Genomic DNA, 15495 nt, shown 5'->3' with positions numbered 1-15495 from the left:
CCTCTCAAGACAACATAAAACACGTTGGGTTTATTGAAACTCCATTTCCCTCTCCAAACATCCCAGTTTCATTCTGTAGCGTTCTGGCTCAGAAAGCAAAAGAGAAGGAGTGACCAGGACAACTATATTGAAAATACAATTTATTACACGGTGTAATAAATACATACAAAGATGCAAGTAACAGCATTTTCATTTTGATAACAAAAGCAACCTGAACACGAATGAATTGACACGCACTCACTCATATCAAAAAGAAGTCGAACCTCTGTACAAGACATGTGGTGTCTACACTTTTATCCTTTTTGCATGCAAAAATTATATCGGGGGAAAAAAACCAGGAAACTTAAGTTCCCCAAAAGTGGGTACGGGGAAACAAGCTGAGAGTTTGACTCATTAGTACAAGATGGAGACAGGATGTCTCCCTCCACTTGGGAAATGACATGCAAGTTCAATTTTGGATGATTGTTTGTTTGTTTTTTTTCCTTTTCTTTTGTTTCAAGACACGCATTGTGAAGTCTCCTTGCACGGAATGTGTGATTGTCGCTAGGACCTGGCGTTCCTCTCCGTCTCAGCCAAGCACTCGCGCACCAGGCCGCGGGCATGGATGATGCCTGCCAACAAGAACAAAGAGGAGAAAAACCAATGACATCGTAACGTCACGACACCCGTAGGTATGAATTCAGACACACTTCACTTTCATCGCTACATCAAGATTTCTAGTGGACTTTTAGTTAACTACTGAGTCGACAATTAAGAAATAAATAAATAAACAAAACAAAAACAAAAAAAGACCTCTTTTGAGCCTCTCCATGGCGCTCTTACTGCCAGCGTACGTGGGTCGGATCTCCTTGCCCAGCTCCTCAATAATGGCCAGCAGCTCGGCATATTTGTTTTGAGGCACTTGGCTGCCAGTCAAGCCCTGCAGAAGTCAATCGAGAAAAATGTGAAGCAATGAGAAAAGTGGACATGATTAAGAATGCCAACATAATTCAAGTAGGAAAATTCACTTTCAGTTTAGATCCAGAGCGCGGTATGTTTTGCCACACCTATCCAACGAATTTGGGGAAATTAGGAAGAAAGAGGTTGTGTGTTGGTGTAACCTGTGAGAATCCCAGAGAAGGTGGTCCATAGTCGCTCAGCAGAGGCCTGTATGACTGCAACGGGCCCAGGTTGGCTGCTGACTGGAGGCTGCCAACTGTTGAAAATAATTAGATGCATATATTTAAAACTTTTTTCATGTTAATAACAGTCACCGTTTTATTATTACGTGTACTTTTAATGGGAAAAATGCCGCGTAGGCCTAAGTTACTGTACTTTAATGTTGGTTAATAACGTGGTACAGTACTTGGCGAGCAAAGGATTTTTGGGGAGTGTAGTTAGTTGCAAGTACTGCACCACTGTATAAGGTTGCAGTAGCGGAACTCGGTCGGCAGATGTCCGCAAAGAGGCGCCTCACGTCGGCGAGGATCAATCAAGCAGCTCGTAGCCGGGGAGCATCATGGAAGGAGGAAGCGGAGCGAGGCTTCCTCGACGAGACACGACCGCTACATTTTAACGGTCGCCGCCTAAACGGCGCCCGCCCGGGCCGGGAGCGCGACCCCGGACGCCGGTGAACCTCGCGCGAGACACCGCCGCCGCCTTTGCCCCGGTCGAGTCAGCGTCCGCCGAGTTTATTTCCCCCCTCATCGTTCTCGACATTCGTAATAATGGCGGCTACGAATTAGCCTAGCTCCCAGGATGTGACCCGACATATGTAACCGGACAAAAAAAAAAAAAAAAACTCCACGCACACACACGGGGCTTTCTCTTCAGGTATTCTCCGAGAACCCCCGAATTTAAGCGACGATTTAACCGCTACATGCCGGGACCCACTTGGACGTTTTGTGCTCACCCTGGTTCCCTGAAGTTCCCGGAGTGTGCTGGTGGGCATTGGGCTTGTAAGACATTCCCAGAGACATCGTAAATGAAAGAAATCCAAATGACCCGACATTCAGCGAGGCGTCTGTCTCCCACTTTTTTTGTTGTTTACGGCGGCGCCGGCAAACATGGCCGTCACTGGATGTTGACACCCAGCCAGCCGACGAGGCGAGCTCCGAGCCCCGGCGAAAGAAAAGCCCCGAAAAGGCACACTTTTGTCGGGCAAAAGCGGCACGTTTGACCGGAATCCGAAGCACATTTTAGAGCAAAGTTGAGCCGCGCTTTTGGGTCACTTTAGGCGACTTAAGAAGCAATTTCAAGTATTTTGACGTCACTTTCGAGTTGGCTTTGTTTGCCCCCTCTCAATATTGTTTGATATGATTTATTTTTTTGTTTTCATAATCTAATCGAGAAACCGGGTGATGAATACATTTCTGACTAATCACTTTTGGGGTGAAATAATTATATTGGTGTCCACCTCTGGCTCGCATACAAATGGTTTGACCCAATTTTGACACCAGTAAAATAGTGAATTAATCGAATTAATATTTATCATGAAACACACACTTTACACTAAACGCCAAAATCGCATGGTTTGCCCTATTTGACTCCAGGTCAACAAAGTAATTACACCTAATCCAATTTAGCATTTATGATGAAATTAACATTTTTTTAACAGTGGAACTACAACGTATTTTTCGTAGCCCATGCAGTAAATATTGAACTACACTTGACATAGCGTGAACATTTTTAGAACATGTCAAGGTCGTATAGGTGACCCAATTTTGACTACAGTAAAACGGTGAGTTCCACTTGCTATTAAGTATTTTATTAGTAATGCCAAAATCTTCTGGTTTGACCACATGAAATGTTTTCTTTCAGTAGATGATGAAACCTTAAATTAGGATCATGAACATTTTTAGTGGATGCCCAAAAGGTTGGATCCAATTTTGACTCTAGAACATTTCATTTTACTTATTAAATTAGTATTTTGACACCACTAAAACAACGAGTTTTCCCATTTGCAGTTTTTTTGTAAAAAAAAAAAAAAAGTACAAAAATCAACATTTGTGAGAGTCCTACTTTCATCTCTGAACCAAGAACTTGATTTATTTCCCCGCTAGCAGACAGTGGTGGGAGAAAAGAACATTCTGACCAAATGGCTTGCAAGGGAACTTCATTTGACCTCATTTTCATGACTGAATGTCCACCCGTTTCATGTGCTGGGACTTTTTGCACAATTTGCCGTACTGACCTGAAGATGGACGACGACATTTAAAACAGCGGTGAAAATGTAAGACCTACTTCTTTCCAGCCTCTATGCGATGGTGCCAGATGGTAAAACGCAAGAAGTGGTTCAGATTGTGTCAAAGCTATTGCAAACTAAGTTGGAGATGTGCATTTAAAAGGTCAAATTAAGTTCACCCCGAAAAATGACACTTGATTTCAGGTCAGTCCAAAAATTTCAAAACTTTGAACACGAACTATCAAGTATCAAGCGAACGATCCCTCGTGAGAATCGCAGGAAATGAAACAAGGATCAAAGTGAAAGTCTGAAGGGTTTATTATTGGATTGTAACGTAGCGGTTAGTTTCAAGTGTTGCCGGGAAGGGGGGGGGGGGGGGGGGTCGTCGTGAATCTTCCACTCTGAATGTCAGAGGATGAAAAACATCACCCCCGTCGGAAGAAGGGGTGATGGCAAGTCTTCCAAATTAAAAGAGAATAATAATAAAAAACAAAACAACAACAACCCTGAAACAGTTCTTTTGTATGTACACCAGTCTGCTTTGGCGCCACTATGTGTTGGGCGCGTGGCTCAGACTTTGGGGGTGAAGCTGCTGCCTCTTGTGCTGCTCCAGCACAGCCAGCTGCTGGAACTGGTCCGAAGTGGACAGCTTGTGTATTAGCGGCGACACGCAGTTGGCCGGAATGATCAGTCCTACGTGGGGGAGACAGAGAGGGGGGCGGGGAGGTCATTTAAAGTTTGACGATGGAGTCATTCATCATCACCAGTTCCGAAGCGATTCCAAGGTTTTTCCGGCAATGAAAATCTGGAGGAAGTCAATGCGACCCAACTATCAACGGCGTACGTGTAGAATATTGGATGGAATGCCCCAACTTTCATTCGTTTCGGGATGATCAGAAGCGATGCCCGACCCAAGCGCTCACCGACTATCCGCTGGCCGTCCTCGGTGCGCAGACGGACGATCTGCACCTTGACGTTGGTGCCGCTGACGGGCGTGAGCACCTCCTCCAGCTCGTTCCACACGCTCAGCACTGAGCCGCACAGCACGTAGTACGTGCGGCAGCGCAGGCCGATCTCGCACTGCAGCCCCACCGAAGCTTTCTTACAGTTGCCCCGCCTGCGGACGTAAACGGCACACTGACGTCTGGATGGCAATCTTGAGCAGTGCAAGCCACATGCTGTATAAAACGGAGTATGTTTGTTTATATCTCCGCCCCCCCCCCCCGCAAACAAAACCAACCATTTTCTCCCCTATTGCAAACAGGAAAACATTCGGATCCTAAGTCGTACCTTTGTTGAAACTGCCTAAAAGTAACTTTTTTTCCATTAAAAATGATTAATGAATCCGCTAATTCATCTTTTTCAGAATTTTCCTCCGTCAAATATCAGAATCAACACCCGACCGCCGAAAAATAAATAAATCAATAAATTGTTATCGGTCGGACGCTATTAGGTATTTCTGTGTTGATTGGTGAACAAACGTACCAGAAAGCGTGCGAACAAATCTTGGCCGATGAGGTGTGCTGCTCGTTCCAGTGTTGCTTGGCGTCTTCCGACAAGACCTGACAATGAGCGACATGAAAATGCTCAAAATGAAAAAAACTGGCCGGCATTGTGCGCAAAAAGTCCTTGCGTCAAAAGAGCTCCGGGGAACCTTCTTAAACTTCTTCTTGATGTCGGCGTACGTCTCCAGCTTGAGCTGCCTGCCCGTGTTGGGCCGGTAGACCAGGAAGAGCCTCTTCTTTGCGTTCACTTCCTTCACCAGGATGGCCGTCTTCTTGTTGTTCCGCGACTGGAAGAGTCGAACGCATAAACGCGTGCGCCGTTTCAATCACCTCCCAGAAGAATTGTAACCACGTGATGTGACTTAAGTCACTCGGCATCCCCAAACCCTCGTGTGCTCCCAACATAAGAGTGAAACTTGGTGAAAAAAAACAAAACAAAAAACTTGTAAGTCAAGGTACTATGATATATCATTTTTGATCATACCTGCACATAGAAACCATCATCGGGTCCGTTCTGTTCAGCCCAGGCATGCGTCGCTTCCTCCCAGGACATCCCCCGTTCCACGCCCACCTGCCCCCGCCCACACACAAATTCCAAGCAACCTCACTCAGTTTGTTTACATCTGTGGGTCATGCAATGTTCCTAAGTTCGTCCCTCTCAAATAGTGGCGGGGGCGGTTTAGTCTGATGGCAGGGTTGGGGACCATTTTTTGGGGTGGGGGGCATACAAGAAGTGTAATTGCACAGCCACTACAATAGGCGGCTTTTTTCACGGAAGATGATGCACTTCAAAACATTACTGTGCAGACAAAAAAAAAAAAAAAGGATTTACGGGGGAGTCAAATGAAATATAATCTTGACATGTATATGTTCAATGCGCCCCACACGAGAGGGTATTCCGATTAATAGTCCGTTTTGTGGAATATGAATTCAGCAGCAAAATGACTCCTTTATAACCACTCGCGGTCGAACAGAAAAGGACATCGCGGCTACTCGGGGCTCAGGTAACGACCAATCCGCAAGCTGAGCCACGATTACGCATTTCACCTTCTGCCTCGGAAGTCCCAGACACCAATCAATCCAAATCTCAACTGCTGTTGATTTTACCTTTGTGACGCACTCAAGCAAAGCACGGATAACCTGAAGTACATTAGTCCCCAGCCGAAATACGTTGACAGAAAACCCACCGTGAAGAGCTCAACGTGGCCCGACGCCGTGTAGCCCGGGGTCAGGAACTTTTTGCAGTCCGCCTTCTTCACCTTCTCATCACCGGAACCGAGATCTTTATTTAAAAAAAAAAAAAAAGGAGGGAATCATTTTAGCTGGATTGTTCCTTGTCAAGAGCACAGACATTGACAAATTGGGGGGGGTCAGGGGTGACGCCTCGCACCGAGAATGCCCATGTCGAATTTGCCGTTCCGCTTGGCTTCCTGGATGACGGCCGCCAGCGTGTCGGAGAAGTACTGAAACAAGGCGTTCTGCTGATGCACCTCCATGCCCAGGATGCGGTTCAGGAACTTCCCAATGTTGTTATAGTCTAGTGGGGGGCAGGGGGGGGGGGGGGGGGGAATCACGTGAAATACGGTGAAAAAAAGCTAACAGCAGCCGGGACGCCGAAATACCCAATTTTCCAGACCATAAGGCGCATCTAAAAGTCTTCCATTTCCGATTGTACAATGCGCCTTGTGAGGCCCCCGTAAGTGACACGACGCCCTTTAAGCCGGTACGCCGTGTGGTCGTGAAAATAGGGTCCGATGCTTTCCAGTTGTGAAGCTCACCTTTATCCAGGGACAACGCGTTGTATCGGTCCTCCACATTGATGAGGCCCACACCGATCAAGCCCCTTTGAACGTCTAAACAACAAAAGTCAATATCAAGCCCGCATCCCACGCGAGTGGGCAAAGGTTCGCGAGTGAACGGTACCTTTGAAGAAATCTCCCTGAAAGTCGGAGGGCGGCGACACGAGCGGCGTGTCGAGCTTCACTATCGACTTCATCACGATTTCCAGAGCGTTTCGGCCGTACTGCAACAAGACAAATGTGCGCTGTTGAGTCGCAATTTAGCCAACTCAAGGAGCCCATGGTCAAAAACAGCCACTTCCTGGGTTTTGAAAGACGCGGCAGCTTTTATGCATATCGGCTCGCGAGAGACACGCCTATTCCATGAAAAGCCAGCATGTTGCGCTTACTTTGTTGTCAAAGTTAAACCTGCTGAGATCTCGCGTCTCCGTGGCTCTTCTGTCACCGTGCGTGAGCGCCCCCTGTCGGAGAGAACCCGCCACAGTCAGTCCAACATCCACGGTTGAAAACGGAACCACCGGAATGCACCGAGAAGCGTTCACGTACGAGACTTTCTAATCTTTTGGCCACGATGGAGGCAAATCTCTGCTCGCCCGCCAGCTCGGAGATGAGGAAGACGTACTCGGGGGCCGTGACCTGGTTGGACCTGTGAGTTCTTCCTGCGGGTCACATGGCGAGCGTGAGCGGACATCCTCGCGAGCCGCAAGTCTCCGCGGCGACCCCCCCCCCCCCCCCCTCGACTGCACCGACCGAACTGCTGGATGGCCCGGTCGGCGCTCCACGGCAGCTCCAGCGTCATGTGGACCCTGCGGCGCTGGTTCTTGACCCGGCGGTCGGCCTGCAGCGAGATGCCCGAGCTGGCCGCCTCCGAGATGATGGCGATGTGCTGGCGGCAGAAAAGCGGCAGCCGTCAAAGACTCGCGTCCAACCAGCGGGGCCGCTATTGCGAAGCGTCATCGGTTACTTTCTCCCCGTCCATGAAACGCTGCTTCTCGGTCAGGTTGAGGATTTCCACGGGGACGTCCAGCTCCGAGCGAGACTCGTACGTGATGGTGCCGTCGTCGTTGCTGACCACGCGGCCTTTGCGACCGGTCATCTAGACGATGGGGAGACAGCGGAAGGACGAGTTCAACATTCCTGTTTTGTTACGCGTCAAGTTTAAAAAAAACATTTTCTACCTCTGCAACATTTTCGGGTCCTCCGAGCTCATCGATGAGCTCGTCCAGCGTGTTGGGCGGCAGCTCCTCGGCCAGCTCCTCCAGTTTCTCCAGGAGGTCCCGCTTCATCTTCTGAGCGTGTTCCACGGCGTCCTGGCTGGTCAAGCAGCTGTCTTCAGGTTCCGCTTTCACTGCACAACCACGCGGCCCGTTGGAAAAAAGTTCTCCCGGATTGGGGGAAAAAGGCGCCAATGAGAGCGCTGGCGCGCGGTACCTGCGGCGGGCGCGGGCGTAGCGGCGACGGGGGCGGAGAACGTCGGCCGGGTGGAGCCCAGGCCCGAAGCCAACAAGGCACTTTGAATGGAGTCCGGGTCGATGCTCTTCCTTCGCTTTTTCTTCTTTTTCTCTTTGCTCTTCTTGGGCTCCTTACGGATGAGCCAGGGATCTGAACGAATGGCAGAAAAGCACGTTGGCACGGCGCAGACGGGCTTTCCACAAATTCGACAGTCAAGTTTCTCACCGTCCTCGTCGTCCTCATCAGTCTCATCTCGAAAGGGGTTGAAGTCGTCGTCCTCGTCCGCCGAGCTGACCGATTTGAAGCTGTCGTCGCTGTCGAGGTCCCTGCCCGAGTCTTTGTCCGACTCGTCCGATTGGCTCTCGTCCGAGCTGCTGCCCGAGAGTCCGCCGTGCTTGCGAGGCCTCTTCTGCTGCTGTTTGGGCTTGCTCTCCGGCGCTGGAGAAACCGCAACACGCGGCTTCATTTCTCTGGCCACAAGTCAGACGGCCACTCCCGATTCCCGCACCTTTTCTTTTCTTTCCCTTCTGCTGGGGTTGGGATGTCGCGTCATTGGGCGAGGGGGTCTTCTTGGCCGAGAGGTCGATACCCAGCAGGCTGTAAAGCTTCTGTCTGTCAGGAGCCGGGAAATGCTTCTCCACCAGCGACTGCAGCACACCTCTGCAACACGACCGGCAAAGGCAGGGAATGCGTCTCTGTTGTGTGAAACACAACCTTCTTCTTCCTTTTTTTTTTTTGTCTAAGGGAGTTCCTACTTTGCAGTTGACACAAAGTCGTTAAGCTCTCCGCCTCCCTCCTCCAAAGCCTCCAGAGTCCTCGCTTCTCCGGTGGACTGCAGGCCAATCACCACACACTGCCGGGGAGGAGGAAAATGACTCGCGGTTGGATACGGTATATGCCCGCTCTTTTTTTTTTTTTTTATTCGTACTTTCAAAGCAACCAGAGTAATAAAATACGAATGAAGACTGTGACCAAATGTGTTTTATTTAAAAAATAAAATAAAATGGTCAACTGTCTAAACCTTTATGTTGGATTTGTATTGGAATATTTATTTGTTGGTTCCGGAACTGAAAGTGTATACATATCGACTCCTTGTGTTAAATGTATTTAATCCTTCATCATTGAGATTGATCGGTCACATTTTTCTTTGGGCCACCCGAAGGTCCAACTTGCCAGCGGCCTTCTCTTGCAGCATTAGCTTCAAGAAATGTCGCTAGCCCCATCCCAATACAAAAATGTTTCTTTCATAGCCCCCACCCCCCTCAAAAAAAAAAAGATAGTTTTGGAAGTAGAGCGGAAAATATGACTGGTGTCATCATCGACCCTCATCTCATCCTACGTGTAAGCAAAACACGTAGTAAAAAGCTATCTCGAGTGCTGAAAAGGGCTCATTTGTCTTTGAGGTGCTCCAATCTCACCTTGCCATTCTGGACCTCCTCCCTGGCCAGTTGGACCACCCTGCGGACCTTGGAGGCAATACAGAGGTACTTGAAGAACCTCTGGTGAGCCGACCAGAACTGGCCCCACATGGACTTCTTCATACGCTGCTCGGCCTCCATCAGGTTGGCCGCCTGCTGGAACTTTTCACGGGCGCTCACCCACTGGAAGGGAAGCGCCGGCGTTTCCGGATCATTTGGCCGCGGTTGCAGCGCGGCGAGGCTCGCGGATGCTAGAGGACGACGGCGGACTCACCAGCCGGACCGACTTGTTGTACATGTGGATGTAGCGCAGGGTCAGCGGGACCTCATCGATCTTGAACGTCACGCCCGTGAAACTCAGCTGCCGCGCGATGTACATTCCCCTCAGCTTCATATCCATGGCGACGATCTCCATGGCGCCCACGCCCCTGAATGAGAAGACCCGGGGAAAAGTCTTGAGTAGATAGCGAAGACTGGCCCGGAGCATACAGATTTTACTCAAGACCGGTTCATGGTTTATTTGGGGGTTTTTTGTCTTTGTTTTTATGGGTAAGCACTGACAGGGCTCGGTTCTGGAACAACGTTGCTAATTTGCATGATGCGCTAGTATTCAGCGAGCAGATTTGCGTTAAACAAAATACGGTTTGGTGATACCTTCTCATGTGGCCAATGTTTTCATTCTCTTTTGTTTCACGTGGCAGTTTTAAAGCCAACTCGAAGCAAGAGCGTCAACCAGCCTGAAGCGAGCACGCCGAGCCTCTTTATTTGGAGAACCGTGCCGGCGAGGAAATGACAACAGGCGCCGTGTTTTCGTTCGCAATCACCTGCGCTCGACTGCTTGAATGAAGTTGCCAAACTCCCTGAAGGGTGTTTTGTGGCCCCAGATGCCCAGGCGGTTCATGTAGGCCATGTTTCGAGGTTCCGAGGCACCTGGTGAGAGGCGAGAACACGCATTCGATGCTTGGCGGGACATCAAGGGGTCGTGGCCCCGCCATCTCTCCATCCTTGTCACCTGTCGCACTGGCGTACACCACACGAGCCTTGGGGAGTTTGTTCTGAAGCTCCAACACCGCCAGCCCCGTTTTTGTGGGTTTGGATGAGCCGATGGGACACACATTTTTCGCTTTGTGGCATTCATCGTAGATGATCTGAGGAGAGCGGGGGTTAAAGCAAACGCCGCAAAGAGAAATATTCTCTACACGGGCCCCCTGAGCCGGCGAGAAGCGCCCACTTCAACCTTTCTCACGCTTTAAGACTTCCCCGAAGTAAAATGCGACCCGGCTCAGAGTGCGGGAAGCACCGATCCGTCGCGTTACAACAAGACTGAAGGATACGACGCCGTCAAAGTCCTCGCCGCACCAGTGGAGCAGTTGCTCAAACCTGGTCTTGTACTTGCCGCCCGACTGGCTCTCTCCGATCAGCGAAGAGTAGGTGGCGAAGATGACGCCCTTCTTCACGCTGCCGTTGTGTTTGGAGGAGATCTTGCCGTACTTGAACTGGAAAAACAAACGTGGCGGTTGAGTCAAGTCCTGACACCGACACAGGACTGGCCCCGAACGCCTCCTTAGGAAAGTATGGCACGTGAAATCGTACCTTGTTCAGGGAATGGACTTGGATGTTCTTGGCTCCGATGTCCCTCAAATCCCGCTCGGCGTCATACTTCAAGTCATTGGAAACACTAAACCTGAACGCAGGCGAATGAGATGAAACAAAATGTAGCCAAGATGGCAAAGAGACGTCGGTGTCGTTACCAAAGAGATCTCTTCCTGCCCAAGAGGTAATTCTCATAGATGATCCCGGCGATGGTGCGGCCCTTCCCCACGCCGGCACCGTCACCGATCAAGTAGGCCGCTCGGTCGCCGCTGGGCAGGAACGTCTCGTGTTGCTGCGGCGGCAAAAGGTTTTCACCTTCCTGACAGGGGGGGGCGGACGTGACGTCGGCGAGGACGAGCGAGAGGCGCTCAACGCACCTGGGCGGCGTACGTGATGGCTTCCAGCTGCAGAGCCGACAGGCAGCCGCGGTCGATGACCTCCTCCGGGATGGTCAGGCGGTACCACACGTCAGGTGGGCTCACGCTCGACAGGGAGCTGGTCTCCACCACTGGGTCGGGATGGCGCAGGCCAACTTTCACTGCGTGGCACAAAGGGCGACTTTTCAGAGGCGGGGCGGCTGCCTGAAGAGGCGCCCGACTGCACGGACAAGTTTTTCAAGATACGGGCCGCCCGTTGGATCATTTTTGCTTTGACAGCCAAAGCGGTGTATGGTGGCAGCCGACTCCATTCGCCACAACAACAACAACAAGCGGCAGTTTGGCAGACGGCGCAAAGTTACTTCGAAAAAGAGGATTCAAGCTGTGGAATAGCACTCCCAGTTGAAGTTTCGCATATTCAACATGAAACAAAGAATTGAAAACAGCCACGTCGCTTCAGCATGGGCTAACAGGTGTGGCCAACTAATAGCATCTGTGTCGTGGTGCTCCAACCCAAAAATCAACAGCTATTTACGTCGCGCACATAGGCAGGACAACGATGGTCACAGGCACTTTTGGAGTAGCCCCTGAAGAGCGGTGAACATACCCGCTTGCACCACACTGCCCCCAGGTGGCCATGGCGCACACACCAGAATGAGCAGCACAATTTTGTTCATTGAGAGGGAGGCTGTGATGTATTAATGGCATTTAGATCCATCGTGGAAAGATGTTTTGAGATACAATCACGGTCATGCAGCATGTCAAACTCATCTCTAACATTGCATTTGGTATTTATGAGACGACAAACGCAACGCAACCCAATTCAGCAGCCTTCCGTTGGCCATACGTACGCTTCATCGGCATGTACTCCGCGTACGTCTCCGCATGACCCAACTCCTCCTCTTCCTCCTCCTCGGGCTCGTCCTCGTCCCTCATCCCGGGCGCGTTCTGCACAGCGACGGACAACCGGTAAAGACATGCGTCTGCTTTAAGCGGACGCGATCGAGCGGCATCTCGCGCGCACCGGCGAATGTGAGAAAGCGTGCATTTTGAGCTCGTCATGATTCCAGGTTCCGACGTTTTCTTTTGCCGGGTTTTCCTTCTTGACGCCGTTGTTCATCTCACCTGCGGCCGGAACACGCGGGTGGCATGTTAACGTTTGGGTGTAGTGTCACCTTGGCATAGGGCGGGGCTGCACACTGCACACCAAACTCACTGGGGCCCGTAGCGGTAGCAACCGGCGTGGCGATGTCCGGCGGCGGCTTGAGTTTCATGAGCTCCACCAGACTGTTGCCCTTCAGGGCCGAACTCTTCCCCCCTCCCGCCCTGAGGAGGTCTTTTAACTGAATCTGTTCGACAGGTCAACGCGCGCATCAGAGAAGCTGGCGGAAAGGCCGAGAAAATGGCACATTTTTACCCGGTCGTGGTTTGAAGGCACAGCTGCGGATGCTGAGGGGGGGTCGCTTGTGGAGGTGGCCGTGGATGAGCCCCGCATGGCGCTGTTGGCCACGTGGACCACCTTGGTGACGGTGATGGTGTGCTTGACCGGGTTGCCGGCCGACTGCTTGGTGGGCGCCGCCCCGAGCGAGGGCAGCTGATTGAGCTGATTTAAGACAAACGTGGTGGTCGAGGGCTGAGGTTTATGGTGCTGCGGGACAGAAAAAACAAACTACGGTTTTAATCCAGCAAAACCCCGCTACATGTAATCATATTTTTTGGATATATATGTTAATTCATTACCCTGATAGTCACGATGGGGCCTGGAGACTGCGTTTCGGTTCGAGCGACTTCCCCGGACTCGGTCCCTAAGCCGACGTCCAGGGCGTTGATGGAGATAGACTGAAAGATAAGCAGGAACGTTATTAGCCCACCAAAATGGTTGACTCTTTGCGGGGAAGAGGGGGAGGGCCATCTTACTTGCTGAGCTGTGGAGGGCTGCGCGACATCCTGAGAATCGACGTCAAAAACTCCGATGTCGTTGGGGCAAATGCCGCTCTCGCTGAGAGCCGTGAGAAGTAAATCCTGCCCGGGATCCATCTGCAAGATGCAGAAAAAATAAAATAAATAAATCATTGAAATATATTGTCAACACCACAAGACATAAAAATACACTGGAGGAATAAAGCTCAACTATTGCAAGACTAAATCAGCTTTTAAACGCTGCAATTTTACATAGAAAAAAAAAGTGAAGTTATATTACAAGCGGGGGAAAGGCCAGGAATAAATTAAAAAATGTAATTCAAATTGTATTTCTTAAACCGTATAGTCAACATGTTTGTGGAACCTTGTAGCATCTTCCCACGTGCATGAACATTGTACGACTGCAGTTAATTTAAAAAATGTGACCACGCTTGACCAAAATGCATTGCCAACAGCATGACATCCACATAACACGACGGAAATGAGTTCCATGGTAAATCGCTGAATTTTGGGGTGAAACGTTAAAGTCTCAATGGCACCTTATGGTGATTCTTGCATGAAAAAAACGTGTTATGAAGATTTCAAAAAATCTCAAGATGCAAATGGAGCGATAAAAAAACGACAGATGCAAACTTTGAAACCACAACCAAAGACATCGCTACTTTGCCAAAATGCCAGCTAAAGTATTTTTGGGGGGTCGGTAAAATCTGAATATGACGATGTAATTGAGAAGGTCGGGTCAATCCAGACACGTGTTTGCTGCGTCCGACTTCCTGCTTCCTCAGGACAACGTCGCTGCTAACAACGCATAACAGCACCCTGCAAATCACTATTTAGCACATAAACACGCAAAGGGGTTCGGACCGACTCAATACTTGTAGTAGTACTCATTTTGTTTATTAGCTGTCTGATTTTTTTTTTTTTTGCTCGACTGCCCTCGGGCAGGGTGACACAGCTCGGGCCAGTCTGGCTAGCTTGGCTAGGCAATACGAAACGAAAGCAAACCAATTTTGTAATTTTGATGCCCGAACGCAAATGGGGCTAAATATGAGTTTAAAATTTGATCGTGCCGTGCCTTGCCGAATAAACAAACGCTGTCATTGTTCGTGACAATAAACAACCGAGGCGAGCCCGCAATGTCAGTTCCTAAACGCAACACACAATGATTATGCGTGCGCTTTTCTTTATGAGCAATATTATTATTTGTGTCGCGGGGTATGCCGGAGCATAAGCCGTGGTCCAAGTGGGGGGGGAAAAAGGGACCCACGACTTGGTAAACAGCCCCGGCGAACTCGCAATGTCAGCCGCGTAGCTGAACGTAACACGATGGTACCTGAAGGCAGCATTTTATTTGTTTTACGTGCCTCCTTTTAAGCACGTTTAGCTCAGAGTGGTTGTTAGAAAAGCTCCGATTTCGAAAGGTTCAGCCGAAAGCGAGCTAGCTAGCTCGACTTGTACCGGAGACACGAGTGCACCAAGGGCGAAGACGTCGGGCGACCCCTCCGACTATTGCGCGTAGAGGGGGCACATAAACGCGACTAAGTTCGCGGGTTTGCCTCGCTTGTTTGTGTCATTGCCACGGCTAAGCTAACGTTAGCGACGCTGAATGGCAAAATGCTGCCACCGCACACCGGGTAGTTCTGAAAAAGCGCACACACAATAATCCCAAGCGTCCGGTAAATTCTTGTTTTCCCGACGTAGTTCCGAAGAGAGTGGACTTACTTGAGGGGCGGTTGACGGGGCACTGTACGTCCGCAATAAGTGCGCCTCGCAGCGCTCGTTCGGTTGTTGTCCTGTCCGCGCCGCCGCGCTCACGCCATCTTCTTCTTCTTTTTTTTAATCAAACTCTACGCCGCATGCTGGTCACGTGACGTGCACTAGGCCTCGGTTAGCCGCCTCTGCCCCCCGCTCTTCCCGTCGTCGAGGGTTTCGTCCCGGCGTCGGCCCTCCAGCACCGATGCGGTCGTTCGAGCCGGCGCACCCCCTCGACAGAGCATCGGCACAAAGGAAAAGCGCGGCCTTCTGTGATGCCTTTGACGCAAACGACAAACATCGTATCGATCAAACGTAGTAGCAAAGCGTCACGTGATCCCCGGACAATTCTGAAGTCTTCTTCTTGTTCCCATATGAGTTCAATGAACGCTTGGCAGCCTGGCGCCACCTGCCGACTCGAAGTGTGAAAAATAAAATTGTTATGAACTCTATCTTTCTCTCTATCCATCTATCTATCAATCTCCAATTCCCTTGAAATCTGGAAACATGAAGACA

At 50.2% G+C, this 15495-nt stretch overlaps 2 protein-coding genes across 2 annotated transcripts; both read right to left on the bottom strand.

The window, feature by feature from the left end:
• Positions 1 to 127: 127 nt before the first annotated feature.
• On the bottom strand, positions 128 to 2117 carry cdk2ap1 (cyclin dependent kinase 2 associated protein 1). Its single transcript, XM_086134998.1, has 4 exons — positions 1892 to 2117; positions 1101 to 1195; positions 793 to 919; positions 128 to 611 (listed from the first exon to the last, which is right to left on the bottom strand). The coding sequence occupies exons 1-4, from the start codon at positions 1956 to 1958 to the stop codon at positions 544 to 546; spliced, it is 357 nt and encodes a 118-aa protein (XP_085991124.1). The 5' UTR covers positions 1959 to 2117; the 3' UTR covers positions 128 to 543.
• A 1340-nt stretch (positions 2118 to 3457) lies between these two features.
• Positions 3458 to 15319, bottom strand: sbno1 (strawberry notch homolog 1 (Drosophila)). The gene is made up of 33 exons (XM_086134997.1): positions 14950 to 15319; positions 13225 to 13344; positions 13048 to 13146; positions 12725 to 12955; positions 12524 to 12656; positions 12332 to 12432; positions 12159 to 12255; positions 11308 to 11468; positions 11089 to 11222; positions 10931 to 11021; positions 10672 to 10833; positions 10350 to 10485; positions 10162 to 10267; positions 9612 to 9765; positions 9338 to 9520; positions 8675 to 8772; positions 8428 to 8579; positions 8145 to 8357; positions 7899 to 8069; positions 7646 to 7815; positions 7432 to 7563; positions 7218 to 7353; positions 7014 to 7126; positions 6857 to 6928; positions 6592 to 6691; positions 6447 to 6521; positions 6059 to 6205; positions 5856 to 5950; positions 5153 to 5239; positions 4818 to 4955; positions 4649 to 4725; positions 4087 to 4280; positions 3458 to 3856 (listed from the first exon to the last, which is right to left on the bottom strand). Exons 2-33 carry the CDS (start codon positions 13342 to 13344, stop codon positions 3714 to 3716), a joined length of 4221 nt encoding a protein of 1406 aa, XP_085991123.1. The 5' UTR covers positions 14950 to 15319; the 3' UTR covers positions 3458 to 3713.
• Between the last annotated feature and the right edge of the window lie 176 nt (positions 15320 to 15495).

Source organism: Hippocampus guttulatus, chromosome 17, assembly GCF_054856545.1.
Source record: "Hippocampus guttulatus isolate MCC_2025c chromosome 17, RoL_Hgut_1.0, whole genome shotgun sequence".
In the NCBI taxonomy this organism is placed as follows: Eukaryota; Metazoa; Chordata; class Actinopteri; order Syngnathiformes; family Syngnathidae; genus Hippocampus; species Hippocampus guttulatus.
The sequence above is the reverse complement of the archived record's forward strand: the minus strand, read 5'-3'. Positions and strand labels throughout refer to the sequence as shown.

Bases quoted from the DNA above. Each gene is read 5' to 3' on its own strand.
- cdk2ap1 (XM_086134998.1), bottom strand. From the start codon at position 1,958: ATGTCTCTGGGAATGTCTTACAAGCCCAATGCCCACCAGCACACTCCG. The intron at 1,196-1,891 runs GTGAGCACAAAA...TATTTTCAACAG, and splicing joins GGGAACTTCAGGGAACCAGG to TTGGCAGCCTCCAGTCAGCA. The intron at 920-1,100 runs GTTACACCAACA...TGACTTCTGCAG, and splicing joins CTTCTCTGGGATTCTCACAG to GGCTTGACTGGCAGCCAAGT.
- sbno1 (XM_086134997.1), bottom strand. From the start codon at position 13,344: ATGGATCCCGGGCAGGATTTACTTCTCACGGCTCTCAGCGAGAGCGGC. The intron at 10,486-10,671 runs GTATCCTTCAGT...CGCTCTCCTCAG, and splicing joins GCGAGGACTTTGACGGCGTC to ATCATCTACGATGAATGCCA. The intron at 4,281-4,648 runs GTACGTTTGTTC...TTACGTCCGCAG, and splicing joins ATTTGTTCGCACGCTTTCTG to GCGGGGCAACTGTAAGAAAG.